Source organism: Gracilinanus agilis, chromosome 3 (genome assembly GCF_016433145.1).
Source record: "Gracilinanus agilis isolate LMUSP501 chromosome 3, AgileGrace, whole genome shotgun sequence".
NCBI classification, from domain to species: Eukaryota; Metazoa; Chordata; class Mammalia; order Didelphimorphia; family Didelphidae; genus Gracilinanus; species Gracilinanus agilis.
Genome location: NC_058132.1, coordinates 346124463 through 346146559, shown reverse-complemented (window position 1 = coordinate 346146559; position 22097 = coordinate 346124463). Strand labels below are relative to the sequence as shown.

The following is a 22097-nucleotide window of genomic DNA, read 5'->3' as shown; positions in this document are numbered from 1 at the left end:
TGTTGAATAAATCCATTAGCTTTTCTTTGGTTAAACTCTCCATGATCTAGGGCCGCCTCATTTCCTTTCTATACAGGAAGTGGCCTAAGCTACTTAAGGAGACAAAGTCTGCCTTTCAAATGGCTAAAATTAGTTTTAGGATAAGAAGATCGGGTTCTAAAGCTCCTAAGAGAAATCTTCACTGTTGAGTTCACAATCACCAGATTGTAAGGTTGAATACCATAGCACAGGGATATTCTTATGTGCAAGATGTTCCAGTCATTAAATGTTCAATTAAAAAAATTATTTACTTTCTTTCCAAGGTAAATACAAAGATATAACATTTCTAGTTACATCCTTAGGTGCTTCTCTCTACAAGCTTCTTACTTACATCACATAAAACTAATTCAGCTCAGGATCATAAGCCAGGGCAGAAGCAAGCAGTCATTCTTCTAAAATACAATTTGCTCCAAGGTCTTTTAGATGAAAGATTAAATTGAATGGCTTGCACATTCCCTTGTTCCAAGGCTTCTGAAGTTAGATTGACTCTCTACAAACATCAAGGAATATCATTTGTTTCCTTAGACTTTCTACAATGCTAAGACTAATTACTTTGATTCTAAATGAATATCCATTAACTCTGTGTTCTTTCTAGGAATCAATTAGACAACACAGTAATTCCATGGCCAATTTAAACAAGTAAATATATCTATGTATATATGTAATATATACATAGCATTTTACAAATATCCAAATTTTTGGAACCAGGGTTTCTCTGAACTCTTCCTCCCAAGGAAAAATTCTGGATAGATTCTCAATGCATCTAGAAAGAAAAACAACCTTCCTCCTTATAGACAATTTACCTACCTATGTTTACATTAACATCAAATATTCAGTGAATTGTTGCTCATAAGAACCAATATAAAAATTGAGGCTAACAAAAAGGATTTGAATCATTTTTTAGGGTTGAATCCTTTGACCAAATTCTTTTGGAACTAAGAGGCAGAATTTTTAGGTCAAAAAATTTCCAGGTCTGGTTACTATCCAACAAATATCAACTGGCAAACAGACTAAGATGTCAATGACAATACATTCAAACAGAAAATAAAACTTATCCTTATAGGATGACTTCTAAAAAATTTATAAAGATTATAATCTTTAGGACTAATTATCTGTAAAGTCTAAAGTTGGTAAATGGTTTTAAATTTTAAGTCAAGCTTTAAACAAATACAAAGTAATTTTTTAATCAAACTCTTCAAATGGAATTAAAAAGTTTTTAGGTTAGAAACAATTTCAACTCAATCATTGCAAAAAGAGTTATAATTTGAAAATTAAGCAATTTGGGGAACTTTCTGTTAACTATCAATCAACACATGCTAGAAAAAGTGGGGAAACAGAAAATTCTCTCAAAATAGACATTCTAACAATGTTTGAGGAGAATACTTCTCCTTTATACATCATGCAACAAGAAAATCATTTTAAAAAGCATGCCAAACTTTATGCTGGTGAAGTTAAATTATATTTTGACGTTTCAAATAACCATAACATCTTCAACTTGAGCCTTCCAAGAGAAAGAACATAGCAAATCGGCCATTACCTCTGAGATGAGCGCCCAGACAAGCCTCCTTGCTAGCATCACTGTGATGAATGCAGCCAGGTGGTAATCAATGAGATGAAAATTCTACAGAGGACAAATATTTGCATCAGAAAGAAACAAACTATATACAGTTCAAAACTACTATGTAGGTGTTTGGTTTCCAGAGAACAAAAGTTGGCCCAATATCTGAAGGATCTTCAAGTCATCAAAAGGTTATACTTTCTACAGGGGGACCATTATGGTCATGGATAAAGTTTAGTGTGTTGTAGTCAGAAAAGTACTGGTACTAGAGTCAGAAAAACATGGCTAAAAACCAGCTATGACACTAACTGTATGGGCCTTAACAAATTTCTTTAACTCTCTGAGTCCATAAGATAGGGTAATACTTGGCACTACACATCATTTAGGGTTTCTATGAGTAAAGCACTCTGCAAACCTTAAAGTGCTATATAAACATTAGCCATGATTCACAAATAATTATTAACTGACTTAAAGAACTAAACATAAATTGGAGATATAATTAAAAATACAATAAAAACTTGGCATTATAGTTTAGGGTAGTGGTATTAAACACATATAAAAATAGATGCCTGCTACCTGCATATTAACTTAAAAAAAAAAACCACAATGAACATTATTTATGTTGTACTATATTTTTATTTATTTTGTTAAACATTTTTCAATTACATTTTTTTAAACCCACACCTTCTCTCTTAGTATCAGTTCTAAGAGAAAAGAGCAGCAAAGGCTAGGCAAGAGCTGAAGCTCAGAAAGCTAAAGGACTTTATAACTTGCCCAGGGTCACACAGCTAAGAAGTGTCTGAGGCCGTATTTGAACCCAGGACCTCCTGTCTACAGATTTGGCTCTCTATAGAACCACCCAACTGCCCTTTTCAATTAAATTTTATCTAGTTCCAGGCCTCTGTGGGAGCCACAACTTTGATACCTCTTGATTTAGAGCACAAACGGCTGGACTAGAGCCAGAAGATTTAAATTCCAAACTACCACTGGTACTCTGTTGGTTAAGTGCATTAATTAAACTCCCAATTCCTTTGGGTCTTTATTCATAAAATGGGAAAGCATTTTGAACATAGACTTTTAGAGCTAGATAGGACCTTACACATGATCTAGTCATTTTAGGCATAAAGAAATGAAGGCCCATAGCAGTGAAGTCATTTGTCCAAGGATATACAGTGACAATTAGATCTCCTGTTTCAGTCCACTGTTCTTTTGAGTATACCACACTGCCTTGCCTGCCATCAACATCAATGATAGAACCTGGAATAAAAGAAATATCAACTGATACAACAGATATGATTTCTAAAAATTTTTTTGTCTTTATATCACAATTATTTCTGAAAACCTCATTGCTGACTCTCTCAGATTACTGAACCCTCCCTTGTAACAAAGAAAATCAATTAAGCAAAAACATCCAAAATCAATGAATACTTCTGATAATGTATATAGCATCCTGCTCCATTAGTCTCTTGGTTCTCTACAATGAAGAGAGGCATGTGTTATGATTTATATTCTAGAACCTTCACTGGTTTTCCCAAGAACACAAAGTCTGGCATTGTTTTAGTGATTTTTTTCACTGATATCCTAAAGTCATTGTATATATTGTTCTTCTAGTTCTCCTGATTTTGCTCTGCAGCAGATCATTCAAATATTCCCATGTTTCTTTGAATTTTTTACTCATTATTTCTTGCTGCACAATAATATTTCATTACATTTACATATCATTGTTTAAATGATGGGCACCCAATTCATTTCCAATTCTTTGCTATCATGAAGAATGTTACTATAGCAGGTTCAATATATATTCCTGAGGTATATGTCCAAGAGTAGGACTGCGGAATCAAAGGAGGAGAATTTTCTCACTTTTTTTGCATACTTCAAAATGATTACCAGAAAGGTCTGACCAATTCACACTTCACTAACACAGACCTATCTCCAGTCTTGTTTCCACATAGCCATGCCAAAACTACTGTCCTCTTTTGTCATCTTTGCAAATTTTCAGGGGATGATGTTGAATCTCAAGCATTCTAAACACTAAAAAAATTTAAAGAAAATTTCTCAAGTCATAAAAAAGCTCAGAATGTTCAGTGTTAACAATAGAACTGCAAGTTCAAATCTGGCCTCAGAAACTTCCTACTATGTGATCTTGGGCAAGTCATTTAATCTCCAATGCCTAGCCCTTATTATTCTTTGGCCTTGGAACTACATAGTCTTCATTCTAAGATGGAAGGTAAGGGTTTTAGGGAGAAAAAAATAAAGAACTTCAAGATTATCTGTGGGTTTCTTTGGGACTTCAGGACTGCATTACATTCATACATACATAATGAAGATTCAGCAATTATATATATATGTATATTTGTAAATATGTGTGTGTATATATGATATGTATATGATATATATAATTAAAAATTAAAATTCTAAGATCCAAGTTTGTGGGATAAGAATTCGCCATTTGGGGAAAATGGAAGGCAGTTTGGCAGAAATTAGGTATAGATCAATATCATACAATGTTTAGTAAGATAAGATTAAAATAGATACATAATCTAGACAATAAAGGAAGATATCATAAGTAAATTAGAAGAACAAGGAACATTCTCTCTCAGATTTATGGATTTGAGAGGAATCTGTAAATAAACAAGAGTGAACATTGTGATATATAACATGGATAATTTTGATTATATTAAGTTAAAAGGTTTTTGTATAAATAAAACAAATGCAGCCAAAATTAGAAGCAAAGTAGAAAATGGGGGGGGGGGGTTATAGACAGTTTATCAGAGGTCTCATATCTAAAACATTCAGAGAACTTGTCAAATTTGTAAGACTATAAGCCATCCCACAATTGATAAATCTTCACAAGATACAAACAGGCAGTTGTTGGATGAAGTAATGGAAGTCATAAGGAAAAAATTATCTAAATCATTACTGATAGAGAAATGCAAATCAAAATAATCTAGGATATCATCTCACACCTATCAGATTGGCTAAAATAAAAAAAAAAGAGCAAAATGACAAATGTTGGAGATGTGGAAAAATGGGGGCACTAATACACCTTTGGTGGAACTATGAACTGATCTAACCATTATGGAGAACAATCTGGAATTATGCCAAATTATAAAAATGGTGTATCACCAAAGACCCGGCAATACCACTGCTGAGACTGTATCTCAAAGTGATATGGTAAAAAGGAAAAGAACTTATATGTCTGAAAATATTTAAAGCAGCTCTCTTTGTGGCAGCAGCAAAGAATTAGAAATTGAGGGGATGTCCATCAATTGGGGAATGGCTGAACAAGTTGTGGCATATGATTGTGACGAAATACTACTGCACTATAAGAAATGATGATTATTTTCCAAATAATTTTGGAAAAAACATGGCAAGACCTACATGAAATTATGAAAAGTGAAATGAGTAGAACCAAAAGAACACTATAATACAGCTACAGAATTAATGTTTGAAGAATAACTTATGAATGTCCACCTCCAGAGAAAGAACTAATAAATAGAAACATGAAATACATCATTTATATAAACAAATATTTTTTGTCAAGTGATGTCTTCTCTAGTTCAGGGAGGAGAGGGAGGGAGATTCTTGGGAATTATACACTCATGTCAAACACATGGCCTGCCAACATGTCCAAATGTGGCCTGGGCCACATTAAAATGTAATTGGAAATATTCAACAGCAACAAAAAACAATAAAACATAGATATTACATTTTAAACTTAAGTCAATACATGGCCCACAGGTATCCTTAAGTACAGACTGGTTGCCTGGATTTAAGTTTGATACTATTGCTGTAAAGAATAGAGAAGTATTATAGGACCTATATATAGTATATATAGACCTAGACCATTTTAAACCTTCAAGAAAATTACAATCTTATCTAGTTGAAGAATTAAGCAAACATTAATACATTGACTAATTATATGGGACATTAATTGTTAAATAGACTAGTCCAAACTTTCCTGATAATAGAATATTAATCTATGGAAGGGATTCTTTACCTGACGTATGAACTTCTATTTTAAAATAGTTTGTTAACTATATTTGAATATAATTGGTTTCCTTTCCTCTATATTTTGTTTTGGTATTTAAAAACATTATTAGAAGAAGGGATTTCACCAGACTACCAAAGAGTCCATGACCCAAAAAGATTAAGAAATCCAGGTCCAGGGTCATTTCTGGGACTCTTTCATTTCCATACTATCTTCTGCCTCTATGTCTATCCCATTCTTTTATCAACTAGACCAGTGTTTCACAACCTTTTTAAGGCCTTGTTACATACACTAGTCATGTTCATGACACATGCATTTCCAAATAAAATTAGGTAATTTAAAAACTCTGTTCCCACAATTATGATGCTTTTTTAAATGTGGACAGGAATCTTCTTCCTTCCATAGGGAGCCTTATGACTGTTAAATCATTTGCTCTTTTATCACATATACACATTATTTATATGTGTTAGCATGCTCATATTCATGTGCGTATGCTTGTTTTTGTATTACTTATGCTTAGTACAGGGTCTGGCACATTGTAAGCATTTAGTAAATAATGCTTCTTGCCTTGTTTTATGCAAGCATCCTTCTTCTAAACATCCTTATTCTTCTCTCCACAAGGATTATCATCATCTTCCACTCCCTTAGTCAACAATTAGCAGAGAGTAGGGAAGAAATCCAGGAATGTATTACATCACAAAGCATACTCTGAATGCACCAAAGGATAATGACAAATTGGCTAAGTAACACTGAGTTGGAAACCTGTTCTATTTCACAAACATAGAGCCCTTATGTTTCTATTAAATTTAATTTGATACTCAAAAGAGTCAAATTTCAAAAACTCCCCAAATTGAAGGCTGAATATTTTTTATTGGCTGGTAACTGAAGTCTCTGAAACATTGCATGATACTAGTATGAACCTAAACACTATCTCTGAATTCTTTGTGCTGGAAGGTCTGATATAGCATAATTCCTATCACAAACTTTTGGGGATGAGTTTTTTTTTTTTAACATTACACCTATGATTTCATCAGCATAGGAACATTTCAGTGAGGAAACTCCTTTTAATAATGAAGACTGATAATCATTTTAAAATTTAGTCTTCCAGAGTTGCCTGAAAAAAAACTGAGTGGTTAAATGACTTGGCAAATGACATATAGCTATAATGTGTCAAGAAGCAGGACTTGAAAACAGAATACTTGACTCCGAGTCTGGTTTTCTATTCAAAATGCCATTCTACTCTGAGATAATATAATCTGTATGTAGAAATATTGTTTGATGGTGCAGAAAATATGCATTCATGCCACAAAATTCAAAATGGTAGTTAATTTTAAGTATCCCCATATATTTTCATTCCTTCAAAACATGAACTATTAGAAAAAATTCTTGGAATAACAACTTGACTATAAAGTCGCTATATTCTTCCAAGCAATACAAATTTTAATGGAAAATTATTTTTGCTATAATTTTTGTATCCATGTAAGAATCTAATATTACCTCAACTAGTTTGAACTTGAAAGTTAATACTTACCAATGAAGTACAAGAAGCAGGATGATTGTAGGGATACCACCACACAGTTTTGTAGATGTTGATGTACTGAATGAACAGGGCCACCAGAAGATAGATGAAGAAGAGAAATTCAAAGAGCAAGCTTCCATCCACAGGCAAGTCTGGAATCTGGCAATGACGTACAGGCTCAGGAGTGATTAAGGCTGTGATAGGAGGGACTGAAAGGCCAACAGCGCTACCATTCCTAAAACAGATAATTATGATTACTTCAAGAGTATTATATTTAGATGACAACAAAATAGACTAAAGGGCTTAAAAGGGTATCATAATTGTAGGATAGAGTATTAAAAATGACTTATTTTACATCAAGGTTTTTGAGTATGAGTATGTATTTATGTTTAAAGCCAGCATCCCAACCTATCTGGCTTGAGTAATCAGCTACAGGTTTAGTAGCACCTGCTCTCTTTATCTTTCTAACTCAACGTTTTTACATTCTTGTACTTTACTATTCTGTCCTATTTTCTTAATGTTCTCTTATTCATTCTATTTCCATTTCCTTTTCTGCACCCTCCTGTAATTTACCTCTGTAGCAAGCCACCTACTCTTCATTGATTCTTTTCATCTTAGAATAACCTAACAAACCCATATTTTATTAAAATGTGAAAATCAAACTTAATTGTCAACTATAAAATTTTCTAGACAATTTCCAAATATTTCTCTTTGGTTGTGATATAAGTATTATTTTAGGGAGCTAAAGTAGCTACCAATATCCTTGTGCCCTATTCATTTAGTATATGGACCCCTAGTCCTTCTCTAGAGTTCCCACTTTAGTCTACATCAGTGATTCCCAAAGTGGGTTCTATCGCCCCCTGGTGGGTGCTGCAGTGACCCAGGGGAAGTGGTGATGGCCACAGGTGCATTATCTTTCCTATTAATTACTATTAAAATTAAAAAAAATTAATTTCCAGGGGGCTAAGTAATATTTTTTCTGGAAAGGGGGCAGTAGGCCAAAAACGTCTGGGAACCACTGTTCTACACCATCATAGCCAGTACTTTATTGCATGCATAAACCTATACTTTTCTCTCTGAAAGTTACGAGTATTTCTGACAATACATGTGGTAATGGGAGGTGAATAACAGAAGGCACAATAGACTAGTAGACAGTAATCATCCTCTAATGCAGGGGTCGGCAACCTTTTTGGCCGTGAGAGCCATAAACACCACATTTTTTAAAAATGCTCACAGTGTGCGTTCCTGTAACAGTGCCTGAAAAAAATTGACTTTATGGCTCCTGCAGAAAGAGCCAGATATGGCTCGAGAGCCATATGTTGCCGACCCCTGCTCTAATGCCTAGATTTCTTGACAAAGTATGAGAGCATGGATACAGAATGTGCAAATCTCTAATCTACAGTTGTGAACACCATTTGGATAATTCCTGCCAGGGACACATTCTACACAGAACAGAGATGGGGGGAAGAGTCTGCTCACTATTACAAGGTCAAACTAACTTCAAAAATGTGGAAGAAACAAACACTAAGGCTACTCTTCCCCTGACAAAGGCCTTCCCTCCATCCAAGCAAATTCTTCAGTATCCAATCACTTTGGATAAACTAGGTCCAAGGGCTTTTTGCTTCCAGCATGCCAGAAATTCCTTTTGATCATGTCTCTTACAAAATAATTTCCAACCCCTGCTTCTCATCTTCCCTCATAAACAATCCCAAAATCAAAGCACTGAGGATAAACAGTAGTTTGTAGATAACATATCTACACCTCTTATTAGAGCAAAGCTGTATAGTTGTATCACACCAGGAACACATCCCAGTGTGGCCCTGTTCTATTCAGTCCCTGTCATTTTCTTTCCTATGGCTCAAACCTTTTCTTTTGTATTACATATTCCCCTTCTTTGTTGTTTTGCAGTTGTAACCTATGTAACCTAATACCAGTAAGATAGAAGTACTAAGCAGTGGGATTCAGGAGTCAGATGATTACTTTATGGTTTGCGGATTCTACTGACCACAAAGAAACTAGAAGTTTGAAGACCATGTTTTCACATGATTCACAATTTTAACATCTATGCCTATATTTATTAATTGTAATCTAAAAACAGGTGTCTGTCATATTTCTCAAATGAATGCTGGTGTCATGTTGCAAAAAACATTTTTTAAAGTAATTAGGAATTAATATCACTATTTATCTTTGTGTCTATGCTGACTCACCCTAAGACAATCACGACAGAATGTCCCCTATAAGCGCATCCATCCAAAAAGGGAGTAGCATTCTATCTTCTTTTTTTTAAGTGGGTCACTGCTGCCTCAAACAGGCAGTGTTTCCTGTTCCACTTGGATTCTTTTGAGATCTACCATCTTTAGACCCTTAAAAGACAACTTTGTTCCTGAGAATACCTGAAGGGCAGGAATGAGATACTGCTTAGGATAATGCCCCCCAAGCACCATATATGTGCTTTTCACCCTAATGATAAACTACATAATAGACTGAACCAAGTAAGAGTTACTGATCTCAAATCTTAAATGGAGAACAGACTTTCTATTGCAAAAAACTATTTAAGCAAGGAATTCTAGCATTGAGATGCAAGAAAATAGGACCTGGACTTTGAAAAATTACAAAAAGAATGGAGCTGCTTTGAAGTGCTAACTGTGTTATGTGGCAGGAAAGGAGAGAGAGGAAAACCCCTAGAGTAATACCCCACTATTAGAAAAAAGCTGAGTTCTGGTTCAGTTGATGTACTTAAAATATAGCAAGTTGTCAGTACCAAGCAATAGTATTCTAGGTTTAATGATTTTAGGGTAGGGTGGTGATTCTAAAACTGATGCCTCTTCCATACCTTTTTCATATAACAAGGTTTCCCCCTCACTCCTCCCCCTGTTCTACAAATAATTTTTAAGTCTCTGAAAATATCCTCCGTTGTATAAACAGCAAGAAGTTCTGCTACCTACTATCAAAAGGACCTTGTACAACTTAATTCAGCTCTCAGCTGGCCTCAATTTTTCTTGTCTAGAAAATGAGAGACTATATTGAAGGTCTTTTCCAGCTTTTAAATCTAAGATCCTATGATAATTGGTACTATTTTTAGGAGCCTGGGGAGAGTAAATAACCACATATTTGTATGATTGATATTTTTCCTGCTTATTTCTTATAGTCAGTTATTCTATACTAAGCATTGGTCAAAAACCAAATGGTCTTATGAATGTGAACAAAGATACAGAGAACCAAGTTTCCTATTGTTTATACAACATGAGATATTTTTAAAGACTTGAAGGTTGTTTACAGAACATGAGGGAAAGTCTTCATCATGTAAGGTCAGTATTTTCAGAAAGGTTTCTCTATAGAAGTAGGATCAGTTTCAAAATCAGCACCCAACATTAAAATTTCCAAAACATAAAATGCTTTTACATTAATACATGGCAATTTGCTGTATTTCATTAATACACAGAAATCAGAAACCAACTTGTTTCCTAATGCACAGGATCAAGAACACTACAGCTAGCTACTGAAAGGGATGGAAGGAAATGATAGGTGACAAGGTTCAGGAAATTGGGTTAGTAAACTCAATTGTTTACAGAATATTTGGAAATCAATGTCTCACAGGCATCCTCAATTCAACAGTTCAAAAGAGAACTCATTATCTTCTAAAACTCATTCTCTCTTCCCAATTTCCCTGATTCTGCCAAACTTTCATCTACCTTTCAGTCATTTTCAGAGGCATTTTCAACTCCTCACACACCCTCAGAGTAAAAGGAGAACAATTCTTGGAGACCAGCTCAAAGCAGCAGCACTAGACAGGTAAATGTAGTCAGAAGTAAGATGGGGGTAATGGGCTTCTGTACCAGCAGCAATACAATGACCCAGGACAATTCTGAGGGATTTATGGTAAAGAAAGCTGCCCACATTCAGAGGAAGAACCACAGGAGAGGAAACATATAAGAAAGACAACTGCTTGAACGCATGGGTCGGGGTGGACATGATTGAGGGTGTGGACTCGAAACTACCACACCAATGCAACTACCAACAATTTGGAAATAGGTCTTGATCAAGGACACATGACAAAACCAGTGGAAATGTGCATCGGCCATCGGTGGGGAGAGTGCGGGGGGTGAAGGGAAAAGTAGGAGCATGAATCATGTAACCATGTTAAAAATGAATATTAATAAATGTTTAAATTTTAAAAAAAAAGAAGAAGATGGGGGGAAAAAGTAAAAGGAATTAAAAGAGATAGCAAAATAATTAGGGGCATGTAGCCTGGGACAGTAGTCCTATTACAAAAATAAACTACATATATACAAGGAGAATAAAAGAGAAAGGAAGAGTCATTCCAACTAAGAATAATTTCCACACACACACAAATCCCCAAACCACGCTATTACTATTTTCAGTAGAAAATCCCCAGAAATGCTCCAAGACACATATCCTATATATTCCCCTTCTCTGAAAAAGGCTGTCATAATAGACCGAACAAATGGATTTATACCCTGCTTATTATATCTAAAACATAGTCTGTACCAGATGGTACACAATCCAAAAGCAAGAAAAAATATCCATCCAAGGTTTTCCTAGGACAAAGGCAGAGGCTTTATCAACTTCATGATGTTTAAAAACAGCTTTTTTTTTTTTAAATCAGTTTTCAAGGTTTTATATTGTTCATATTAGGTGCTTAGAAAGTATAGAGGATATTAAGACAATAATATAAGAGGCTATTAAGAAGTATAAGGCCCAATTATTGCCTACTGGGAATTTAAATTTAGGTAAGGAGATAAGACAGGAATACATAATAAAATGAATGAGTTAAAAAACAGCTTTATATAAAAATATAAGAGAATTCATAAGGCAGAGGGAGAGCTCTCTTTGGCTGGAATGGTCAAGGAAAGTTTCACAAAAGCATATGAGATTGGGGACCAGTATGTAGCTCAGTGGACTGGGATCCAGGACTAGAGATAGGAGGTCCTCTGTTCAAAATAAGCCCCAGATAATTTCTAACTGTGTGACCTTGGGCAAGTCACTTAATCCTGTTGCCTAGTCCTTATTGCTCTCCTGCCTTAGAATCAATACACAGTATTTAAAAGGGGTTAAAAATGGAATCTGTCCTCAGATATTGCCTAACTGTGTGACCCTGGGCAAGTCACTTAATCCCTATTGCTCAGTTCTTACTCCTTTTCTGCCTTAGAACCAAAACCTAGTATCGATTCTAAGATAGAAGATAAGGGCTTTTCTTTTTGAAAGTGAAAAAAATAAGGTTGCAACTGTATTGGTACCAAACTTGAGGAATAAAATACGGATTTAAACGAAAGCAAGTAGCAACTCTGTTCAGATGGTGAAAGTGACAGATTAGTAAAGACATTAGGGAGAAGCTAGAATAGAATCCCCACCTATTGCTACAAACCACACCTTTTGATGAGGTGGCTAAAAATATACTTAATTCTTAATCATCATGCTACTGAGGACCAGGACTAGCATAGATAAATTAAGCCTACGAATATACAAATTAAACCACTTATCCTATTAGAACATAAACTATTAAAATAAAAATCTTGGTAAAACCAGATTTCAAACCCATTTTTTGCCAACAAATTTTACTAAAAGAGAATTTGGGCAATTCTTACTTCAATGTAATGGAATTATGCCTATAATCTCAGAATTTCACACTAGCCATTAGTTTCAAAAAAATTTTTTTTGAGCCTTATTTTCTACCTTAGTAATAACTCTAAAATAGAAGAGCAAAGGCTAGAATAGGGTTAATTGACTTGCCCATTATCTGGGGCCAGATTTGAATTCAGGTCCTCCCCATTCTAGGCCTAGCATTCTGTCCGCTGCGCCACCTAGCTCCAATTAGCCATTACTTTTAACTTCCTTCCTGTCAATACCTATCACCCTTCCATTCTCAATTCTTTGCAAAATAACACTTTTTTCTTCTACACTGTCCAAAGCTAATAGCTGGAAGGACCACCTAATGGAAAAATTCTCTTTTTAACCATGAAACAACACTAATATATTCCCTAACCTTTAGCTATGGGATCCCCATATTACAATATTACTATATCCAAGACATTCTAAAATAGTTCAAAGCTTTCAAATAGTATTTAATAGTGACCTACTGATGAGGTATACCTCTTTGCAGCCTAATGGCTTCTGATCACATCACATTACAAATAGCACCATTCTGCCCATACCTGTTTCTTAGACCTGTTCCATTGCCACAGCCTCCTCCAACCAAAGTCTGTAGAGAAGGTAAAGCTGAACGGCTTAGCTGTTGCCGACTAGGGCCCCTCCTTCCACCGGGCATGTCCAGGAACCAAAATGTTTCCAGTGCCACCTGCAGCTGTGACCCAGTCAATGGTTTCCAATCTCTTCTACTTCTGGTGAAATATTTAAATATATGTTCACTACTTGGGAATAACACAACAAAGAAGAAAAAGTAAATGAGAAGCTTTATAAAGACAAGCTGGTCAAATATTTGTAGTAATCTTTAATGCAGCAGTTCTCATGGGGGTTCCTAAGGTCAAAAATATTTTCACAATAATACTAAGACATTTAAATTTCAAATACAGTAAATATCAATAGATGTTACCCACAAAAACAAAAGCGGGGAGGGGGAGGCGAAAAGGGTTCTCAATGATTTTTAGAAGTACAGGTGTCAACCAAAAAATTTGAGAACCACTGGTCTAATGGAAGGACTAACAGACTTTATCCCTTTGCTCCCAGAGTAGTCAGAAACCTGAGATTCTAATTTAATTTCTAGAAAATCTTACATAAATATCTGTGCCTCATTTTGTTCAACATAAAATGATTACTACCATATTTCCAATTTACAAAGTCTTGCAAAAATTAAAAGAGATGTAAGTGAAAACACTTTGAGCTGTGGTATTTAGATGGTGTATAGAAAAAAAAAGATAATTCACTAAGGCTAATCCTACATAGTACTCTTGATCTTAAACCTTCCAATTTATGTCAAAAAGACTGAAATCATAACAATACCCTCTCTATAATTTTCAATTTCTATCTACTGGTTCCTTTTTGCTACCTAAAAGCACACTCAGGTCTTTTCTATTCCCTAAAGATCATCTACACATGAAAACTCTCCACAAAACTCTCATTTAACCCTATTTCCTCAACCTATTGTCCTATATTTCTTCTTGTTTCACAACTAAACTACCAGAAAGAAGCTAAACACTCTTATAGGCCCCAGTTTCTATTTTCCCACTTATCCTGAAACCTTTGTCATCTGGCTTCTGATCTCATCAATCAACTGAAAACTCCTCTCTCAAAAATGATCAATGATCTATTAATTGTTAAATCTGATAGCCAATTCTCAATCCTCCTGACCCCTCTGCAATATCGGATACTGATGACCACCTTCTCAGATACTTTCCTGTATTTTTATGTGGTACAGCTCCCTCTTGTTCCCCTCTAACCTACATATAATCATGCCTTGTCAAGCTTTTTCTAGATCATCATCCATACTATGGGTATACCTCAAGACTCTGTCACAGGTTTTACAGGGTTTAATTACAGTCTTTATGGAGATAATATCCAGATCTACATGTCCAGCTCTAGACTCTCTCCTAAACAAACATCTGGAAACTCAAATTTAACAGTCCAAAACTGAATTTATTTTCCCCTAAAACCCACTTCTAATTTCCAATATCCCTGTTTTTTTCAATGGTACTATCAATGTTCATGTCATTCAAGTATTCAACTTAAAAGGTGTTCTGGACTCCTCAAACTCCCTCACCCTACATATCCAAACAATTATTAAGACTTGTTGATTCTATCTCTATAATAGCTCTTGGAGTCATCCCCTTCTCTCTATTAATCTGGTCCCCACTCAAGTTCGGGTCCTTATCACCTTTCACTTGGACTATTGCAATAGTTCCTTTTTTTTTTTTTTTAATCCTTACCTTCCATCTTGGAATCAATACTGCGTATTAGTTCCAAGGCAGAAGAGTGGTAAGGACTAGGCAATGGGGGTTAAGTGACTTGCCCTGGGTCACATAGCTAGGAAGTGTCTGAGGTCATATTTGAACCCAAACCTCCCATCTCACCACTGAGCCACCTAGCTGCCCCTTGCAATAGTTTCTAAGTTGGTTTCCCTACCTCAAGTCCCACTCCTTTCCAACTCATCCACATCAGAGGTATCAAACATGTCAGCTGGCCCAGGCGGGCAGGTCATGATACTATTTCCATAACATTCCCAAATGCTGCCACACCAGATTAAAATGTAACTGGAAAAGACTTAATGAAAGTTTTAAAAATCTAATAAAACATATTGTATTTTTAAACTAAATTAATATGCAGCTGCAAGGATCCTTATGTACAAATTAATGGCCTTCATTTCTATTTGAATTTGGCACCATTATCTGTGTCCCACCTATCTTTACAGCTTTATATACAATACTCTTTTTTATGCGTTTTGTCCAAACTGGTCATCTTGCTAACCCTCAAACAGAACATTCCTACACCACGCTCTGTGCTCTTTAACAAGCTGAGATCCATCCCTAGGATTCACTCTCTCTTTTCCTTCAGGACTCAGCTTGAGAGCCACCTTCTTAAATTAAGAATTTCCTGATTCCCATCTCTGCATACCCTTCACCCCCCCCCCAAAAAAAATTCCTTTTGTATTGTATTTCAGTATAGTGCCTGGCACATAATTGGTGCTTAATGTTTGTTTAATAGAACACAAATGCTACATTCCAATCTGGCATTACAAGAAATGTAAGTTTAATCAGTCAATCGAATGAAATACTAAAGGAGCATTGTGATATGCTGGAAAGAATCTGAAACAGGGACTAAAAAGATTCTAGTACTAGTTTCACTACTAACTGGACGTAGGGCCTTAGGCAAATCACTTAAGTGTAACTCACTTCTTCCTGGGAAAATAAGAATTCTATGATCTGTTTTACCTTTCAAAAGAGGATGTTATAAGAATCAAGTGATATACTAAATGATGAAGTACTTTCAAAAATTAGATGCTAAAAATGCTGTTAACAGATGGATAACTCTTTGTCCAATTTTTATAGAGGGACTTTTTTTCTGGTATGGGTTGGACTGACAATCACTCAAGTTAATTTCAGCACAGAACTAGTGAGTCTCTTATAATAAACCAATTTAAAAGTTTGCTTAGGGAAAAAAACTCATGGTCAGGAGAAATTTTTCATGCAAGGGTTTCATTTTAAGAAACAAATACGGTCAGTGAATGTTTTTTAAAACTATTTTGATAACTATTTCTATATAATTGCTTTCCTTTACAACGCCAGGTATTTTAGGTATGTAAATTATGTAATATGTATGTTTTATGTGTGCATTTACGTATGGAAAGACACATAGACTTCACCAAACTGCCAAATGGGTCCAAGGAGCAAAAGGAACTGCTCTATAGCACAAAATGAATGTGTGGAAAGAACTGAAAATTTTAATAAGATGAAAAACTTCTTAATAATCAGAGGTATCCAAAAGTGGTATAAGATGCAACTGAAGACCCCACGCTCCCTTTCCCTGAAAATCTGAAGCGCAAGCTTTATGACCTCTGCTCCAGTATGTTAGGAGGACTTCTTTTTTCTGGGTATAGGTTGTACTAGAGTCCAACTATGGTCCCAGATAGCCACATAAGTCCCTTTCAACAAAGAACTTGCCATCCTGTGAAACTGAACCCTTAAAAAAGTTTGCTCAGAAAAAAAAAAATATCCATGACCGGAAGGAATGAAGTTTCCCATTAAACTGACTACATTATGGGCTCTCCGGTAGGGTCATCGAGTCAAATTTCATATATTACAGCTTTTAGTGTTCCAGAATCATCACAAAGCATCTGAGAAATTCGGGTTTCCGAAACGTCACAGCCGATTTTTTACTAACTCCTCGTGTCCGCTGCCTGAGCAGCCTGAATGGGATAACACACAAGAGGAGAATGAAGGAATTTAAAAGTCTCGAATTCTCTCATTCATAAATAGGCTTTTCTAATTCTGTGCTGCAGAAGATAGAGGAGGAGAAAGAAAGGAGAAAAGGAGAAAGAAGGGAACCCGAAAGGAGGCTGCCCCGATGCTACTTCTGATGAAGGAGAGTGGAAGAGAAAAGAAAGACTGAACAGGTGACCAAAACCGAAGAAGGACCAGCGGCCCCTAGACTTACGCATGGAGGCCTGTACGGCGGGGCGGGTTCCCCAAAAAGGTGGTGGTAGCTTCACGGGCTGTTCCCGGGGCGGGCGGACAGGTTCCCTCCGCCGCCCCAACCGCGACGCTCCAGGCCTGCTGTCCCTTGTCGCCTCAGCGATATCCGAAAGGGGGTTGCCAGTCTGTCTCCGTACGCCCGGAGACCAGACAGCCCTAACCAGTCCAGTCAGCACTGACTAGTCTCTGTTGCCGCGGAGCTGAGGAGACGTGGCAGCGCGCAGTGATTACGTCAGCGGCGCGCCCGACGGCCAGCCCCCGGAAACTAAACACACTGTGAGAGGCGGAGATCTCAAAGCTCTGGCCATCCTGAGTTCTCCTTCCCAGAGCCTGCGTCGCAGCTCGAGTGCGCGTGCGAGCAGGGGGCGGGACACGTCCCCGGTGCTTAGGCACCTGCGCAGTAGTACATCTTCCCGACTTGCAGTTTCCGGCGACGGTTGAGCCACTGGTCTTATGGTGTTCCCTAAGCCTTTCCCAACCCCCCCGGGCGTTAGTTAAACTACTGTTATGATTATTAATATAGTTTTTATTCATTTCTTGCTGAAGGCGTCTGAACGCTGTATGTCTACCGTCGGAGGCCCGGCCTAGCCGAGCGTGGAGAGGCTCGTCACCAGAAGGTCAGCCCGCTGGGTGCTCCCTTATTATTATTATTATTATTTTGACCGCGAAAACCATGAATCGGGCAGAAATACAAAATGGCCCCCCGCCCTATGATGGCCCCTCCTGCAGTGACGGCGGCCGAGGCGGAAGCGGAAAGGCGCAAAAGGGCCCCCAGGGTGCCAAGAGACCCTATATTAACATAGATTTAGCCGTTGGGACTTTCAACGTGGGTTCCTTGTCCACTGACGAATTAGTAGACACGCTACTCGAGGAACTTAAAAACATACACATTGATATCCTAGCTATAAATGAAACTAGACGAGAGCAAGAAGTTTCATCCGAATGGAAGGATGGCTGGCAAGTTCTCCTCGGAGAGGGGAATGAAGGAGTTGGTGGGGTTGGTTTCATGGTGGGCCCAAAGGCAACAAGGAATATAATTTCGTGGTATACTTGGTCATCTCGCCTTGCAGTGCTTACAATGAGGGTCAGCAGAGATGCCACCATGAAAATCATAGCTGCTTATGCACCAAGATCCATAGCAGAGGAAGAAGAAGTAGATAAATTTTACGAGGATCTTGATAAAATCCTCCAAATTGAATCAGCATATACGTTAATACTTGGTGACTTCAATGCAAAAGTGGGCACAGGAGAGGAAGGGGAAGAGTATGTTGGAAGATATGGTTCTGGTTCAAGAGATGAAAGAGGCCAAAGGCTTGTAGAATATGCAGAAACCTCACACCTGTATATAATGAATACTTTCTTCATGAAGAGAGTAGGAAGGCGCTGGACATGGTCACCAGATGAAGTTATAAAAGAAGAAGTTGACTATATTTTAACGGATAAAAAGCAACTGGTTACAGATGTGGCTGTCATTTCAGAATCAGTTGTCTGTATGCAGTCATATCATCGATTGGTTCGGGCAAAGGTTAAATTAAACACCAAATTAGAAGAAAGAATGAAGATGAAAAGAAGGCATTGTGTGAGATTACAGCAGCTTGAGGAAGAACTCTTTCAACACACTGTAGAATCCCAAAACTGGGAAGTGAACAGAAACAGAGACTATGATTCTGAATATGAACGACATTTACTACAAAAAATTAACCGGTGCAAAAAAATCATTACAATGAAAAGACCAAAAGAACCCAGAAATCGCCTTAGCCAAGAAACACTCAATCTCCTTGCTAAGAGGAGAGACATGGCAGCTAGGGGTGATAAGGGACCAGAATATAAGGCCATTTGCAAAACATTAAGGAAGAAGATGACAGAAGATTATGAACAATATCGACAGACTAGACAGCAAAAAGCAGTTGAAGAGAGAACAGTTGGTCATCAGAGAGGTTGTCATGAAAACCCGCCAAAATATAGTTTCCAAAGAGGATTTGCAGAGAGAATTGGAAGGAGGACAGCAAACAGATGGGAAATAGAACAGACTGTTCCTGGCCGTCCAGAAATGGCTACTTCCCAATCAGGAGGCAGTGGAGGTGAGCAAGGACCAGCTGATCCAGAAGATCAGGAGGCTATCCACCTCCCTGAAACTGGAAAACTATGAGAATTCTTTGCTTGACCTCAGGCTCTTCCTTTGGCCATATCCAGTTTTTCTGACCCTCGCTTTGGCCTTGGACTGTTAATTGTCTGCTCCCTCGGACTGTTAACTTGTTCCTGATTTCCTTACCTTGATACATAGACTTATCCCTTTACCTCTGGCCCTTCTGGATTGTGCTTTACAAACTGGCCTTTGATTTCATCCACTGTGCATACAACCTACTTCTCTAACTTTGGTACTTCATAAATTGATTCTCTTGTTGCTTACCCTTCTTTCTCACCATTTCGAATCCCTCCCTCCCAACTGTATCTAGGACATATTTGGATATTACTGAGTTAGAAATGAACCAATGACCCTCACATCTACAGAGGGCTGGGCCACCCTATGTTTCTGATGAAAAGTTGCTGTATCAATGGCTTTGGAATATTCAGTTGATATCAGGTAGTATGTTGTCATGTGTTTTTTACTTTTTAAGGGGTCACCATTGGAAGTCAAGGGAATAGTTTTTCTTTCTTTAGTTCCTGATGCGTGGGGTAACTAGGCTGGATGGTAGAAACTTATATGATCTGAACCTTACTTTCAATTTAATGCTAGTAATGTGTTTGATTTTTTATTTTTATGGCAAACCCATTTTTTAGGGTAGACCATGAAGGATTCCAGGGTGCTTCCTGAGGGAGTATGGGGATAAAGTTGGAAGTTCCACAGACTTCCATCTGAATAATATTAGGGATCGAGTCTGTTAATATTTTTACCTTCTCTTCACATGTACTTGAAACTCCTGATTCTGTAACCCTACAAAATGAGATTTTAAAAGAATTATAAATGAACCTGGGCTTTGGTATATTTCCAACTATACAACTAAATAGAAACAGGGAAATGACATCTTGACTCTTCCTGTTAAAACCCCAGCACCCTACACTTTTCACTGGAGTGCTCAAGCTTCTGAAATTTCCTAAGTTGGGATAACAGATAGTAGAGGACCCAACATATGCAACGCATACCTACTGGCTGCTGCTACCATGCTGCAGTTGCCTTACAACACATCAGTTGGACACTTGCTAAATTTGTTGTGGAAAAAGACAATTTGACTAACTGAATAATAGTTGGTACTGATAGCTTTGACTTTTCATTTTGATTCATGTAACTGTCCTTGATGAGAGTTGCTGTGCAGGTTGGGACCCATGTGGATTATATTCATTGTCTGCTGTTTGGGCATTGTAAAGGATCCCTCAAAGTTCACAAAACAGTCCTGTTCCTTACATTAACTGACTCCCAAGATTATGATTCTCCACAACCACTTATAGAACTTGTAAATCTTACAAATAAAATCTTTTGTTCAGATATGAGTCTTTTAGATGGAAAAATAAGGCAAAAATGTTGGATAGGAAAAAAAAAATTCCCCAACCATTAGTAATTGCTTTCTTCTTTGCTTTCTGTTAGACTCTAGTGTGCTGTTGCTGCTAGGTGATGAGACAGTAAATACCTAAAAGAAAATAGCCCTTCTCTATCCCCACATCATACATCATAGTTAAAAGTCAGTTATCTAGACACAGTCTTCTAGAAGCTACCCAATAACATGGAAAAGATCTGTTCAAGCTTTCTTCCACTTGCTTGTGTTCCTTCCCAATTTTTGTGTAAGGAAAGATAAATTCAGCTTTGGGGCAATACCATTATCAAGGTACCTCTGAGAATTTCTTGGCACACCTTGTAGCCATTTTTGAACAATAGTTTTCTACTATGAACCCTTTATTCCCACATTCATGCTGAGAAGGAAAAAAAAATATTTAAAATTTCTAATCATAGTTCCTTTGCCTCTGTGTTTTCGTTTCCCAGGATTCTGGATTAGGGAAAAGTTGGCAACTACTCATCCTTTGGTGGGCTAATAATAATGGCAGATGTCTTTTCTGGGCCTTTGAGTTATTAGACATCATCTTTACCCATGTGCTAGAGATCTTAGTCTTCCTGCTAGGGAAATGTATAGGTTTCCTATATCTAAGGGACCTATTTCTTAGGGGCCACCAAAACTGCACAATCCCCTCAGCATCTTGATTTCTGTCTTTGGATATGTCTAGATCAGCATGTCCAGATTACCACCTTCTCTTGGTAATAGGTTTAGGTTGTAGTTGAGGGGAGGATGGGCAGGGTAATTTAGGATTTAGAAATCAGCTGGTTCTCTGCAATATCTAGGCAACTCTTCTCAGTTATACTTTCTTCTCCAAAAGTGGACATTCAATCTACATTGCACACAAGGTTGCCTCAGGCCTCCCTGGTTTTAATTAACCCTTACCCTTTTAGTAGCTTGGTCAATTTAATTTCTTTGGTCAGTTTAAACAAGACTGTTAACTTGAGTATACTAACTCCTCTTTGGGAGAACTTTGATGGAAATTGTACTTCCCTTTTCCTCTGCTCTCTGACTCTAAGTCAGCAGGATCACCTTAATCTTACAAAACCATTGCCTTGATCCAAGGACACCTCAGATTTTTCTTATGTGCTTGAGGTATGGCTGAAAGCCCAATAAAATTTTTAGGTTCTTTAAAGTACTATGTAGCCAGTATTGCTATCAGTGTCTAACTCCTCTGACTCCTCTACAATAAGTCCTTTTTTGTTCACCTCAGGAAACCCCCCATGGAAAGATTAAAAGACCACGACTTCTTTACCACCTCAAAAGCATTAAAAGACCACAG

The 22097-nt window shown here is 37.2% G+C and overlaps 1 protein-coding gene across 1 annotated transcript in view; it reads right to left on the bottom strand.

The window, feature by feature from the left end:
• TMEM39A (transmembrane protein 39A) overlaps positions 1–17387 on the bottom strand; it is a 32626-nt gene extending 15239 nt beyond the window's left edge. The window contains exons 1-4 of the mRNA XM_044670082.1: positions 17233–17387; positions 13281–13466; positions 7120–7342; positions 1577–1660 (exon numbers count right to left, since the gene is read on the bottom strand). Coding sequence (XP_044526017.1) covers positions 1577–1660; positions 7120–7342; positions 13281–13393 — 420 coding nt within the window. The 5' untranslated portion in view covers positions 13394–13466; positions 17233–17387. The remainder of the gene's footprint in view (positions 1–1576; positions 1661–7119; positions 7343–13280; positions 13467–17232) is intronic.
• Positions 17388–22097: the final 4710 nt, after the last annotated feature.